The sequence below is a fragment of the Heloderma suspectum genome, chromosome 3, assembly GCF_057233095.1.
Source record: "Heloderma suspectum isolate Gila_16-S chromosome 3, 16-S_ref, whole genome shotgun sequence".
Lineage (NCBI taxonomy): Eukaryota > Metazoa > Chordata > Lepidosauria > Squamata > Helodermatidae > Heloderma > Heloderma suspectum.
Window position 1 is genome coordinate 97411797 of NC_139460.1, and position 15216 is coordinate 97427012.

Consider the following 15216-nt stretch of genomic DNA (forward strand, 5'->3'; position numbering starts at 1 on the left):
GTAACAACAAAGCTTGCGGAGATGACAGTATTCCAGCCGAGTTATTTAAAATCCTAAAAGATGATGCTGTTAAAGTGCTGCATTCAATATGACAACAAATCTGGAACACTCAACAGTGGCCACAAGACTCGAAAAGGTCAGTTTACATTCCAATTCCAAAGAAGGGCAACGCCAAAGAGTGTTCAAACTACCGCACAATTGCGCTCATTTCACATGCCAGCAAGGTGATGCTCAAAATCCTACAAGCTAGGCTTCAGCAGTATGCGAACCGAGAACTACCGGAAGTACAAGCTGGGTTTAGAAGAGGCAGAGGAACTAGAGATCAAATCGCCAACATTCGCTGCATCATGGAGAAAGCAAGAGAATTCCAGAAAAACGTCTATTTCTGCTTCATTGACTACGCTAAAGCCTTTGATTGTGTGGATCACAACAAACTGTGGCAAATTCTTAAAGTGATGGGAGTACCAGACCACCTTACCTGTCTCCTGAGAAACCTGTACGAGGGTCAAGAAGCAACAGTAAGAACCAGACATGGAACAACCGATTGGTTCAAAATTGGGAAAGGAGTACGACAAGGCTGTATATTGTCACCCTGCTTATTTAACTTATATGCAGAGTACATCATGAGAAATGCCAGGTTGGATGAATCAGAGGTCGGAATTAAGATTGCCGGGAGAATTATCAACAACCTCCGATATGCAGACGATACCACCCTAATGGCAGAAAGCGAAAAGGATCTCAAGAGCCTCTTGTTGAGGGTGAAAGAGAGTGCAAAAGCTGGTTTGAAACTCAACATTAAAAAAACTAAGATCATGTCATCTGGCCCTATCACTTCCTGTCATATAGAAGGGGAAGAAATGGAAGCAGTGACAGATTTTACTTTCTTGGGCTCCAAGATCACCGCAGACGGTGACTGTAGCCATGAAATTAAAAGACGCTTGCTCCTTGGGAGGAAAGCTATGGCAAACCTAGACAGCATAGTAAGAAGCAGAGACATCACCTTGCCGACAAAGGTCCATCTAATCAAAGCTATGGTTTTCCCAGTAGTAATGTATGGCTGTGAGAGCTGGACTATAAGGAAGGCTGAGCGCCGAAGAATTGATGCTTTCGAACTGTGGTGCTGGAGAAGACTCTTACGAGTCCCCTGGACTGCAAGGAGGTCAAATCAGTCCATCCGAAAGGAAATCAACCCTGAGTGCTCATTGGAAGGACAGATAATGAAGCTGAAGCTCCAATATTTTGGCCACCTAATGCGAAGAGAAAACTCCCTGGAAAAGACCCTGATGCTGGGAAAGACTGAAGGCAAAAGGAGAAGGGGACGGCAGAGGATGAGATGGCTAGATAGCATCACGGATGCAATGAATATGAACTTGAGCACGCTCCGGGAGAGCGCAGGACAGGAAGGCCTGGCGTGCTATGGTCCATGGGGTCACGAAGAGTCGGACACGACTGAACGACTGAACAACAACAATTGTTATATTGTGGTTTTGATGTTCTATATATTTTAAATTGCTTTATTGTGTGCTGCTCGGTTTCAATTTTTGTGAACCGCCCAGAGAGCTTCGGCTGTTGGGCGGTACAGAAATGAAATGAATAAATAATAAGATAAATAAAATAAAATACTCCAGCGCTCGGCCTGGATGGCGAAGAAGGGATTCTTCCGAGGATGCCCCGCGGCGCCAAAGCGAAGGGGAGTCTCAGGCGGCAGAGGGAGCTGCGGAAGGAGGCGCCATCCCGCCCCGGGGCCGGGAGAAGGCGGAGCTGCTGAGCAGAGCGAATACAAGGGCGAGGAACAGCAACGCCGCGGGAATAGGGAGGCCGCTGCAGCTGCCGAGGCCATGGAGGAGTTTCACCCGCATAACGACGAGGTAGTACGAGCTTTCCGCTCCCTCCCCGCTCAGAGAGCGAGCGGGCAAGCAGCGCTGCCCGGGAATCCCTCTCGTCTTCCCTCCCACCCGGCGGGAGGGAAGGAAAGAAGGGGCGTCCTCGTGGCTTTCCCTCAGCCCCGGGCCGGGCGGGCGGCAGTCGTCGGCGCGCTTTGGCCGACAAGGCCCGGAATCCCCCCGCCGAAGCGGTGCCTCTGAGCGGAGGCCGCGCCCGCCACCGGACGTGTTCCTGAGGCAGCTTCCCCCCTGCATATATCGGGTTCCCCCGGGACGCGTTGAACTACAACTCCCAGCGTCCTCCAGCCAGCCCTGGCTGGCTGGAGGACGCTGGGAGTTGTAGTTCAACGCCTCCCGGGGGAACCCGGCGCGGGGAGGCTGTCGCAGGGCCTCTGAGGCGCGTGAGCGCTGGCTCCCGCTCGGCAGCCACCCGCCTCAAAGCCAGGGGAAAGAGGGCACCCTGGACCCAACAGCGTGGCTTCCAGCCCCGCTCGCCCAACCCAAGCTGTGGTGCGGGCCTCGATGCAACGTCAGCTGCCGGTTTATTGCTTTATTTGGGCGTGAGGCTGGATCCGCCCAGAATACTGTCGTTCTCCCCCTCATAATCTCCCCGAGAGTCACGAAGGCTGCGTCGTTGAACTCGTACTGTTGCAGCCACAGCCCGGGGCGGGGAGGGAGGGGAAGAATGTCCTTCTGTAGTGCAAAGGAAATGTCAGTACTTGAGGCCGGGTTGATGCCTGCGGCAGGATCAAATTATAACGCTGTTGAGAGGGGGTGAAAGGGGAGGCTGGTGGATCCAGTTTTGGTGGAGCGGAGATTCCGTTCTGGGTTTTACTTGCAACCAGCCAGAAGTCTAAAGGAGCTACCCAAGGTGCAGAGCCCGATCCCCAAAATGGGTCCAGCACCTAGGATAGCTCCTTCGGGCTTCTGGCAGGTTATAACTAAAACCCAGAATGGAATCTCCACCCCACCGAAACCGGATCCACCAGTCTCCCCTGGAGGTCGCTGTAACGCTTCAGCTTGCACATGAGAGAAATTACGGGTTGTTTGAATGCTCCCCTACCAACAAAACCTTCTCGCAGGTAAAAAAGCGATGGTGTCAAAAAGGAGCCTTCAGTCTAGCATTCTCCCCGGCCTGCTGGGGTGAGCCCAAACAGATATGACTTTGAATCTGTGTCAAGCAACTTTTTTTGTTTCTCATTTTTCTTCTAGAGTAGGCACAGGAACTCCAACTTGGTTTTAAAAGCCCCCACATATCCTCTGTGCTAGGGTCCAGATTGGGGCCTCTGCGCTTCATCTAGAGTGAAAATGGAAAAAAAAGTCATAGCTGTTCGACAGGTTTAAAGTCACATCTGTTTTGCCCTGTGTCTATGCATGTGTGCAGGGAATCTCTTTAATGTGGCAGTATTCAGACATGTGATCCCCTCTCCTCCCTTACACACCTGCAGTCCAGGAGGAAACACCGATTGATTCTGTATAAGCTGGGTCTAGTTTCTATTTTTAAATTGCTGGAGTTCACACTCTTGTACCTGGAAGCACTGCCTTCCACAGTTTCTCACGGGGGATCCCCCATCTCTTCCTTACGTTTTGTCTATCAACATGGCCTTTAGTAACCTTTCCAGTGAGCTCATGATATATCTACAGACACAGAATATCGACCAATTCTGGTCATGCCACAAAGCCCGCAGACAGTGGACCCTCGCTTGGATAATGTGGTTTGGTAGATTGGATGTAGGCCACAGATTCTGAAGTGTGATTTTCAGGATACAATCAGAAATAGTAGATTTTATATATATATATATATAGAGAGAGAGAGAGAGAGAGAGAGTGTTAAATTATGCATTGGGGAGATTTAACAAGTAGTTCATTTTTTGGTAGATACAATAACTTTTATCCAGTTGCAGTATGCATCAAATTAATGATCTGGTGATAACAGCAGAATTGATGGAGATTATGAATATATTGATTTTGCATTTGGGAGATTTGTGTGTTTTTTGAGGCGGGTTATCTATCCCAATTCATTTTTTTTCTTCCCAAACCAGTGTGATATTCTGTAATGTTCTTGTTTATAGTTTGCATTTTAAATTCTATTTTGTAAACTACCCTGGAATCCAATTTTCTGAAGGGGGGTATCAGAAGTGTTTTAAATAAAAAAAAATCTTTTATATTATTATTACAGATGATCTTCAACACTGAAGAAGCCCACAATATTATTAAAGATGTAAGTTACAAATTTTAGTATATTTATATGTTTTGGCGACAAAATGCATTTTGAGGTGAGCATTGTGTTTTTTCCTGTTTCCATACTAAAAGTAGGAATGATAGCTTTATGCTGCAATTTGCCTGAGAGCAAGTCTCATTAAACTCAATAGACATGTATAGGTTGCACTAAAAAGTAACCTATATGTACTGAATTTTGGGCATTTAAGGTTTTTAACATCTTCAGGCCAAGTCAATGGCTTGGATCTTAAATTCCCATGACCAGAACTCCACTCACAGGACACGCCTGTTGGAAGATGATGGTTTTTGTTGATTCCTAGCCTGGGCCCTCCAAAAACCTGCTTCAGAGGCTGGGGGTACCCTCCAGATCCATATGGGATGTGGTGCTGGGGGCTACAGAGAGAAGGGTGAATCTGTGAAAATTGCCTTCTCCCAATTAACCTGTAGGAGGCTCTGCTTGATCAGAGTCCCTTCCTTGAATGGAAGGAAACCTTCCATTCACAGAAAGGCAACTCAGAATCCAAGGCGAGTTGTTTTAATAGTATTGCAGTGCTAAATAGTAATACACGTTCCATGAATTAAGCTCAGGACATTTGTAACGGAGGCTGAGGTTGAAATCCTGCATGGTTCTGCTGCTTAAGCTGCACTGAAGTTACTGAATAGGATTTGTTTCTGCAGTTGTAGTGATGTGCCTCTGCTGTTGTTTGAGCATAGGGCTGCAGCTGTGTTACATTGGGATTACACCTGGCATAGTAGCTGCCCCAGCAGGCCAAGGCAATAGGATCACTGTCTGAACTTCAGTTTAGCAACAACTCAGAACTGTAGTGTTAACAACACCATATCCAATATAGTGGGACATGTTAGTCATGCTGGGACACAAACTCAGATTATTTCCTGATTTTCTTCTGTGGTTTTTTTCTATTAATGTTTGCTATTTAATTTTTACTACTAAGAGGGAACAGTATAGGTAGCTCACTGTAACTGAATTATGTTTCCCAATTTAGGAGCTCCAGGCAAGGAAGAGAGACACATGAGAACCTTGGGTTACTTGGCAAACCATTGTGAGACTGAATTAGAAGTGTTTGTATTTATACTTCTCTCAGTATTTGAAATATTTATTCAGATTTTTTAAAACATGCATTTTGTTCATTTTCAGTGCATCGAAGGTGTTCTGGGCAAGGCGGATTACAGTCATGAACATGTCAATCAGTGGACTGCAGCTATAGTAGAACAATCTTTAACTCATCTGGTTAAACTGGGGAAAACCTACAAGTACATTGGTAAGAGTCAGTGCGTATACACAGTTCTATTATTATATTTGTTTAAATAAAAATATAAGTAATTGATGGGAGAAATTAATTCCAGGCCTAGTTTTATGTGGTAGAATGAGTTACCATAGAGGTAATAAACAAGGTTCCATGCACTTTCTTCCATGCACCTTGGCACTCTCCTGATGTTTAGGGCTACAACTCCCATGATTACTGGCCATGCTGGTAATCTGGCCATGATGGGTGTTGTAGTCCAAAACATACAAAGGGTACCACGTTGCCTACCCCTGTGTATTGTTTTGATCCATTTTTAATTTTTACTATAATAAAATGGGATACAGTGGATAGAATCCTGTATTCAAACCAAGGAGGCCGTAGCTGAAATTTCAGCTTCCTATAGACCAGGATCTGTAAAAAACAATAAAAGGATTACAGATAAGTTCAGGTGAAATCAAGGAGACTTGCTTCAGTTAATGGAGGATCAGGATATAAAATGCATTTAAATTTTAAGGAAACAATTATGTACTTCATGGGACAGACTCAAAGATAGCAGATAGAGAACAGGAGAAAGGGCACACATAAGTTGCAAAGATCACTAAATCTGTCTGGCTGATATTATGCCATTGTAGAAAAGAATGGTTTCCAGCCAACATGGATACCAGATTCTCCAGTGACTGTAAGTTCAGGTCAGTGATAGTCTGTGGAATGCTTAATTTTATTGACATTCCTGTTACAGCTCAATCCTATAAATGTCTACTCAGGAGTAAGTCCCACTGAGTTCAATAGGACTCACTCCTAGATAAGAATATATAGAATTGCAGCCTTAGAAATCATTGTGTCTACTTTAAGTATAGCAATGTCCACAGTGTAACTTATCCTATCTCTTGCTTGGCTGCTGTGCCTTCCAGATGCAATAAAGTTGTGATTATTTTGAAAGGAATTGAACACTACCAGGAAGATCTCTTTACCCGGAAGCTGTTGATTACCCTATCAGAAAATGCTACTGATCATCCACATCAAAAGATTAACCACACAGTGGATTTTGAACAGACTCTGGATAGGCCTAGACTCTCAGAGTTGCTAAAGGAAACATTCCACCTGTTTTTAAGAAGGAAGAATGCATTTCATTGATTGCATATTCTTGGACAAAGGACAATTTAAAGAAGAAAGCTTACAGTTTGCAGCTCAAATATTATAGCATAATTGAACAGATTTAGTTGTTGGGGAAAAGGTGGGAATTCTTTACACATACTCTGCCACAGGATGACTGTGGCTTGTCTCTCTCCCCAACTACCACACAGCCCTTTCAGTTCTATAACACCTTCATTAGGAAAGTCTACAGGTTTGAATTATATATCTGCTTCTTGCTTCATTAATGAGCACTGGATTTTGTTTCATCAGTAACCTGTGCAGTGATGCAGAAGTGTGGAGCTGGTCTACATACAGCAAGTTCATGTTTTTGGGATACTACGACTGATGGTAAGTGGCAACTCACAGAAGTGAAGTAAATTGTTCCATGAAAAAAGCAGCACCTTTTCACTTGTTATTATTGTAAAACATTATGTAGCAGTTGAAAGGCTGTTTGACTTGGCAACTCTAATAGAGCCACCGGGTTGTAATCAGTATTGCCAGAAGTTAGGATAATTTGAGCTACACTGCATTACATATAGTCACATGTACATTTCCTCTGACTTTTTTTTTTATGACAAGTAGATGCAGGATGCCATACTTGGAAGTAGAGAAAGATATGCACATGGGAAAGAAGTAATTAATCCTTTCCCTGATGGCTCTGTTTCAACTCAAAATCACATACATTCCTGCTGCTTGTCACTAAAATAAGTTATTGGAAAGTTATATGCAAGTGTGTGTAATATGTCATTTGGCCCTTGGTGTTGTGCCAGAAATGTGTTTGAATAGCAGTGGAGATACCTGCTCTTTGAAACAAATATGTCCCCTTCCCATTTGGAAATTTCTGTAGATTTAGGGGAATTCACAGGTAGTAATTATTTTATAATTTGCAGCATATCTGTCTCTTATCCTGTTATAAAGAGACTGATCAGGTAAAGCAAGGAAAAGTGAACAAATAGTAGTATTCTTGTAAAAGTAGAATAAGTTGCCTTGCAGTGCAGTCCTGTACCCATGCGAGGTTTGGATCCAATACAACAAGACCAGAACTCATCTTGTGCTATGCTGTGCAGTGGCAGCAGAACACTGGGTTGCATGCAGAGCTCCCAGCATTGGTTGTATTTATTTATTTTTATTGTATTTGGGCAATAAATAAATTGATATGATAAAATCAGACTCAAGGCCGCTTACAAATTAAACTGGTAAATCACAGCAAAAACTAAAAACAAACCTAAACATAAAACAAACAGTTTTGGTGCACTGAGCTGCCCCTGGTGAGTTGGTGACAACAATCACCAGCACAAGAGGTGGGGGGTGGGGGGAGCTCTGTGATGCTTGAGTTGGTCACCAAGGGACTTTTCTGTAGCAAGGAGCTGGAGAGGATAGCAAGAGTTGCCTGTGGCCCTAAGAAAGCAGCCCTGTCAACTCATAATTAGCACAAGAAGTACTGTAGGGAGGAGGCTCTCAAGTACCTCCAGTACCTGCAGCGGTGTGCCTATGTACACCAGTTGCTGGGGAACATGGGTGGGAGGGTGCTGTTATACTTGTGTCTTGCTTGTGGTTTCCTGGTCGACAGCTGGTTGGCCACTGTGCGAACAGAATGCTGGACTAGATGGAGCCTTGGTCTGATCCAGCATGGCTCTTATGTCCTTAGTAGGGAAACCTTTAAATAAATTACAGGAGTGGACAACTTGGACTAGGTCACATGGTCACTGACAGACGCAAGTTCAGTTTATGAACAGAATCCAGGCTCTAGTGTGCTTTTAATACTATTTGATCATGTTTTCTATTAATAAAGCACTTTTTCCTGAATCTCAGCTTTCTAATGTGCACCATAACACTTAAATTGGGACCAAGAGCCTGATCTTAAAGGTGTTTACTCAAAAGTAAGTCCCAAAGAGTTCAAAGCCATTTACTTCCTAGTAAGCAGGCTTAGGATTGTAGCTCAAATCTGCCCGCAAATCAACATATGCCAGTTTCTAATAGGGGTTATATTCTGTGGGACATTTTTTCAAATGAGTCTTGGTCAGTAAATTGTAATCTTAAGAATGAAAAGAGAGCATGACCACTTTTTCTTCTTATTCCATTATAGGTACCTGCACCGTCAGATGGGAAAACCGAACTATGAACTGCGTCGTCAATGTCTTTGCTGTAGCCATTATCTTGTAGCAAACAGGATGAGCCACACTAAGTTACGCCAAAGCCTTTAAGATCAGAAACTATCAAATACTCAGAGCACATTGTGAGGATTATTAGATAATAATACATTTATGCACTAGAGAAAGAGACGGAAAATGTGCTTTTAAAAGGTTCCTGAACAACCTGTATATATTAGAGCAAATCATAATATTCAGTTTAGCCTTCTAGCAACTTGCTAAAGACAGCTGGAAAAAAAGACAAAGTTTTAAGTGTTCCAGAACAGTGAGTCTGTCTCTCTCTCGGCCCGCCCCCCATGCACACACCCACGCACACCTGGAAGAAGTGATATAATAAGAATATGCACGTTTGCACCAAATTACCATTGGCACTTAATACACGGGGAGTTAAAAGAAATGTAATAAGTAGGGGGAAGCAAATATAAGAAACTGACAGTGCACCTTGTGTTGAGTAACAAGTTAATGTTTTTGAAATGGAGGTTTTCAAATTGTGTTCCAGGGAACCCTTGGAAGCTTATTAGTCATTCCTCAATATAATGGCAGATAAGTTTCAGCTTGCCCCCTGAAATCTGGAGTTGCAAGGGAGTGTTGTGTGTTCTAAGGCACACACTTGGTTGATCCAGGTTGATAGTGAAGCTCAGCTGGGACACTGGACAGTGCCTCATGTGTACTGAATGAACACACTAGAACACATCCCAGCATGAAGGGATTCCATGGCAGTTGCCCAAGGCTCTTCAGTAGAAAACCTGATGTGAGAAAAGTTCCCTGAAGGCAGTGAGTTTGAAAACCACAGCTTTATTTAATAGTTCTTGTAGTATATAATTTATTTAATTATGCTTGCAATATATATCAAGCAGGGTAAAAGAGAAGAAAAATGGACAAGTTTTAAAACTATGTTTTCTATTTTATGCGCACAAAACATTTAGCGGTTTCGAAGTTTGAAAACCACTGCTTTATTTAATTGTGCTTGTGATATATAGTATATTCAGTAGTGCTTGTGATATATAATATCAAACAGGGTAAAAGAGCAGAAAAAGTTTTAAAACTGGATTTCCTGCTCTAGAAGCCAAAGTATCTATTTTACTCATAGAGGGCATGAATGTTCTGCAAGCGAATGTAGTTGTCATGCTGGAATCTACTGCCAGCAGTGCTTAATTTTGTACAATGGCATAGTTCTTAAGGCATATTCACCAAACTGGGGAAACCTGCAATGTTTGATTCAGTGGCTGGAAGCTCAGTCCTAAAATGTGGTGCACCAACAAATGTGTGGTAAGGATGACAAGTACCTCCTGCTGCGTCAGCACAAAATCACAAACCATGGGAGCAATATAATAATGTTATGGTGCCTTTACAGGCAGGTCCGCATACACAGTTATATAGGACTGGAATATAAAAGTTAAGGAAAGTTCTCATGATATCAGGTTGTTACATATCTTCAAGGCAGTCGTTTTCAGTTAAGGGCCAGCTTTTGACCTTAGACATTCTTGAGTAGGATTGTGCCTTAGTCATTCAAATCTATATAAAAGTCATCTTAATAGATACAGCTTGGAAATACATACATGGGGTGGGGGTGGGGGTGGGGTGGGGTGGAATTGTTTATACACATAGGAAGCTGCCTTATGGTGAGTCGGACCACTGGTCTACCTAGCTCAGTATTGTCTACACTGATTGGTAGTGGCTTTTCCAGGCAGGTGTTTTTTCCAGCCCTGCCTGTTGATGCCAGGGATTGAACCTGGGACCTCCTGTGTGCAAAGCAGGTGCTCTGCCACTGAGCTGTGCCCCCTCCCCAATATCTTAAGGTGCACTTAGAGTATAACTGTGTATTATTTACAGATTAACCGTGGCTACAATAATATGAACACTTACTTGGGAGTAAGTCCCACTGAAATTAGTGGGACTTGATTTCACGTAACATGAATAGGGTTACATTATACATCCTTGCTTATGCCTGGGGTTTTTGACCTATGTTGTTGGTTAAAATAAGGCTACAATGCTATGGCTATTCAAGAGTAAATTCCATTGCACATAGCAGAACCTACTTCTGAATAAAATATGCATAGAATCAGCAGTATGTCTAAGGTTTCCAAGTTGTACAAAAATTAGAAAATGTCAGTAAAATTGATAATTCTGTTAATCTGAAATATAAGCACCTCTGCAATGTATTTGGGTTTCAGGGTCTTAGTTTTTCAACAGTTCATACAAAAATTGTGTCATTTTAAGTCTTTTACTAGAACTTGAAACCTATACTGTTGCATTTGGGGCGCAATCCTATGCATGTTTAGACAACAAAAAGTCTAAACATACATAGACTCGCATGCCCCAGCCAGCCATGCTAGGAGTTGTAGGACTTTTTGCCATCTAAACATGCATAGGATTGTGCCCTAAGCTTAATAAGAAACTGCTATATGCTGTTTTGAGTTGTGGTATATGTTTAGAAATGGTTTTGGCCATTGGAATGGATTTGCTTGAATTACCGTACCATTATAATATTTAAAGCACCAAAGGCTTAGTTGGTTTTGTTGTTGCATAGTTAATCAAATAGCAAGTATATATCAAATTATTATAGTATAAACAAATATATTTCTGTACTCCTGAAGTGAATACACATATCTGCAACTAAAATGGTTCCATGTGAAGTTTGATCACAGTTCTGGATTCAGAATTTGTTCTTTTTCTAGGCATAGCCTATTCATCTTTTTTTTCCTGAAGCAGCAAAAGGCAATCTTGAGGACAAAGTGTTTTATGGGGGGTGGGAACACAGTGGAATAATAATTGCATGGGTTAGAGAGAATTGGACAAATGCAATTTTCAGAAACTCTATAACCAGAAAATAGAGAGAAAGTGACAATCTCTTTTTCTCTCTGTCTTGGTAAACGTTTGTTGTATAAACGAAACTATATGTTATTATTAGCCACTGTATTTCAAGATAAGTTATTCTGAGAAAACATTTCTTTACGCAGAGGTTCAAAAATATACCACTATGCTAAGATTGCACTAGAAATTATGCTGATACTAATTTGTTTTAAAATAGCTACATTTTGTTTTTATAAAGAAAAATTAAGATGTCTGCCTGAGCTGTATTCTGGTTTTTGTACAAATTGACTGCTGAAGTTCTTAAATATGGTATTTTATCTTCTCAAATTATCCTCTAGTCTTTTCTTGACGAAGGATCAGGCCTTCATCATTCCACTGGCCTGGTTCAGACAATCATCGTAGGCTAAACAAGCCACCATAGCTTGTTTCAGTTGCAACACAGTTTGTCCCGGGCCTGATTTGCGTAATCACCCACCTGGCCACAGCTTGTGTCATCTGAAATCAGGTGGTATGGCTTATTTGAGGGCAAAACAACCCTCAAATAATCCATGGGCTGTAGTTGGGTTATTTGATGTGTTTTTCCCCCTCAAACCACGCTGCCTGTGTTTGGAAGACATGACAAGTTTCAGCCGGGCAGGTGATCATGCAAATCGTGCCTGGCATGCACTGCAGCTTAAACAAGCCACAGTGGCTTATTTAGCCTACAGTGATCATGCAAACCAGCCCACTGTGTTAAAGCAATTCCTCATTTAAAATATTCCTGACCCTTTTTGGGCACAAACTCTGGGAAGTTCTCCTGTACAGGCCTCACTGAAGTGAGTAGGAGCCTTGTGACAATGCTACCATGGTGTTAATTAGCTCCCATTCATTTCCGTGAAACTTGCACAAGAGAATATCCCAGTAGATTGTACCCTATATATTTAGCACATGGCTCATATATTAGTACAGACTGTTTCGTACTTAGTGCAGAAACAACAAAAGAGCTCTGATTCTCAACCTTTCTGAAGCTGGTGCCACTTCCATGCTTCCCGGAGATGCTTACTTTAGTTCTGTACCATCAGAGTGGAGCTAAAATAAACATTTCCTCATACCAGAAGAGAATGTAAGTCTGTTTTTCAGGCGTTCAGCTTTGTCATAAGGAGCCTCCTTAAGGTTTGAAATCAACAGTTTTCTCACCAGCAGATGAATCCCAAGTTTGACAGTGATAAGAACTTTGCCAAGCAGCACTCATTTGTATCCTTGGAATCTGGATAAGCTCACATGAAACGTGAGGGGACAGAACCACACGAGCCCAGTGCAGGGAATAAGGCTCCTACTGAAGTGAATTGCTTGCTGTGAATATCCCTACCGCTGGACATTAGCCACAAAGCTTGATACACAGAACCTCTTGTTTGCATTGTAGAAAAGGTTTCCACTCTGCCTTCTGGTTTGATTGAGATGCTTATTGAGCATGAACAGGGAAACTCTTATGCCTCCTCAGAACTCGCCACCACTCCCACTTTTGGGAGAATTACCAATCTGAAGATTGCCCAAGTTGCCTTGAAGTCAAAGTCAGCCTGTGACACCCTGACCTAGTAGGTCTGCTACTACCTCTCAATTCAGCCTAACTCCTGAAAGAAAGGAACTCCCTAGAGGTGCAGGTTAATTTTCATCCAAGGAGGCAGAAACTCCCAACTAACTTGCTGTTTTCCCCTTGGTCAAAGTGAATAGCGTGAAAGTGCGCTCTGGCATGCAGGAGAAAGATGTGGGAGGGATTTCCAGTCTACCCCTTGGCAGACAGAACCATCAGAGGAGAATTCCTCTCTCTGCATATAGAGCGTGCTTGAAACAAGACAGATTGCTATGTAATGGGAAAGCTAGGTCATTCTGCCAGCTACAGTATTTTTTATTTTTTTTTAAGAGATGGCCATTTTATTCCTGGGCCTTTCTCTACAATAATTTTGTGGCTGCTTATATAGTTAATTTCTTATGCAAACAAGGAATGTTAAAGGAGAAGAGCAGTAAAGAATAACAACTGCATTGTCACCATGATTGAGATGATCATTTCTTCAAGTCACGTCATTAACTACGTCATAACAGCAAGCGTCCCTCCTCCATCTGGGCAGTCTGTGTCATGGTGCACATTTGACATAAGAATATATTTTAGGATATTGCTACTGGCATTGAAATGCACAACTCCTTGTATTTCAGTGGAGCACTTCCTATGAATGCACTGATCATAAAATACAGGTTTAAGTAAAAAAGAATTGACAGCACAATCCTAGGCATGTCTACCCAAAAGTAAGCTGCATTGTGTTGGATGGAATTTGCTCCCACATAAATGGAATTTGCTCCCACATAAGTGTGCATAGGATCGCAGCTTAAATAGTGTATGTTGCTTTCAATATCTTTTCCTGCAGAATATAGAAAAGAAAAAATATTTTCAGATGCTTCTGCTGAAGACCTGCAGAGTTGTAAAGTTTGATAATGTGTGTAGGAAAGGTTTCACGGTACAAATCAAGAGCATACAGTAGCCCATAATTATTAGTTGTGATTCAATGCTAGACATTTCATCTGAAAGATGTTAACTACTGGGCTTTTAATAATCAAACCCAGAAAAAATTTCCATTCACTTAAGTATTCTGGACTGAGAGAAACTTTTCTCTTAAGTCATGTAAATTCTCATCAATTGAGGTAATATAGATGTATTAATATGGAGAAATACAGTTACATTTTTTTTCATAGAAATTAGACTTCGGGGTCTCATTACCGCAGTATTTGCACCCTAGTTTCCAATGGGAACAGGATGGAAAGAATTTTGTCCTGTTTCCCTCTAACAAATGAACATGACTTTTTCTTGCCAACCAGCAGGTGGCATCAACTGTTAATTGTTCCTGTTGTTACCCTAGCAAGCCCATCCTTGATCTGGGGCAGGCTGTTAAACAACAACAACAAAGGGCGCATGGATTTGTTGCATGTGGGTTAGGAATTGTACCTTTCATATCTACGTTCTTTGAAGCATATTGTAAACCTAGGTGATATAGGCTAAAGTTACACGGTTATTTGCATACAGAGGAGTCAAAGGCCCTATCTTACAGTTGTTGTTGTTAACATTTTTATCCTAACCTTCCTCCAAAGAGCATACAAGATTCTTCCCACACTGTTTTATCCTTGCAACAACCCTGTGAGATAGGTTAGGCTAAGAGTAACTGGCCCAAGATCCCTGGGAAGTGTCACAGCTGAGTGGGGACTTGAACTCAGGTCTCCCCAGCCCTATTCCAACACATTAATCACTACACCATGCTGACCAGCTGAATGTTATCCACTCCAAGACTTTGTACTGGAGACTTTCAGGGGCCTTCTGGTTCTAAGGTAGAATGCTCCTGCCCCAACTCCTAGTAATCAAGGCTGTATTTGGGGATCGATCTTAATACTCTCCAGAGCAAGAAGAAGAGCATTAGGGATAATCCCTGCTGCCAGTCCTGGCTCTGAGAAAATACAGGCAGTGGAGGATCACTCCTGGCACTTGCATGAGGGCATTAGGGCCGCCTTGTGTCCCACTGATCAGGACAGGCAGCATTTATGAATCACCAAAAAAGAGGGCATCAATTTGCATAAGCTAATTTATATACATATAAATTAAATATAGATGCAAATTTGCATAAAATACGCATATGCTTGTTTATATACTTCATTATACATTTGCATGTGCTCATGTAATTTATTATGAATCGTGTAGATGGAAGTTTAGAAATAATTATTATAATTTAA

At 42.2% G+C, this 15216-nt stretch overlaps 1 protein-coding gene across 4 annotated transcripts; it reads left to right on the top strand.

Annotated features, from left to right (window-relative positions):
* The first annotated feature begins 1757 nt into the window (after positions 1-1757).
* On the top strand, positions 1758-12558 carry DYNLT3 (dynein light chain Tctex-type 3). Of its 4 annotated transcripts, none has more exons than XR_014789149.1 (6): positions 1758-1868; positions 4063-4104; positions 5260-5383; positions 6773-6850; positions 8589-10720; positions 11025-11791. XR_014789149.1 is itself a non-coding variant. In XM_084843962.1 (5 exons), the coding sequence occupies exons 1-5, from the start codon at positions 1839-1841 to the stop codon at positions 8663-8665; spliced, it is 351 nt and encodes a 116-aa protein (XP_084700088.1). In that variant the 5' UTR covers positions 1758-1838; the 3' UTR covers positions 8666-12558. The 4 variants fall into 4 exon arrangements, 1 of the variants encoding a protein (XP_084700088.1); XR_014789150.1 differs by having other exon boundaries at positions 8589-10148; positions 11025-11790; XR_014789151.1 differs by having other exon boundaries at positions 8589-10140; positions 11025-11789.
* Positions 12559-15216: the final 2658 nt, after the last annotated feature.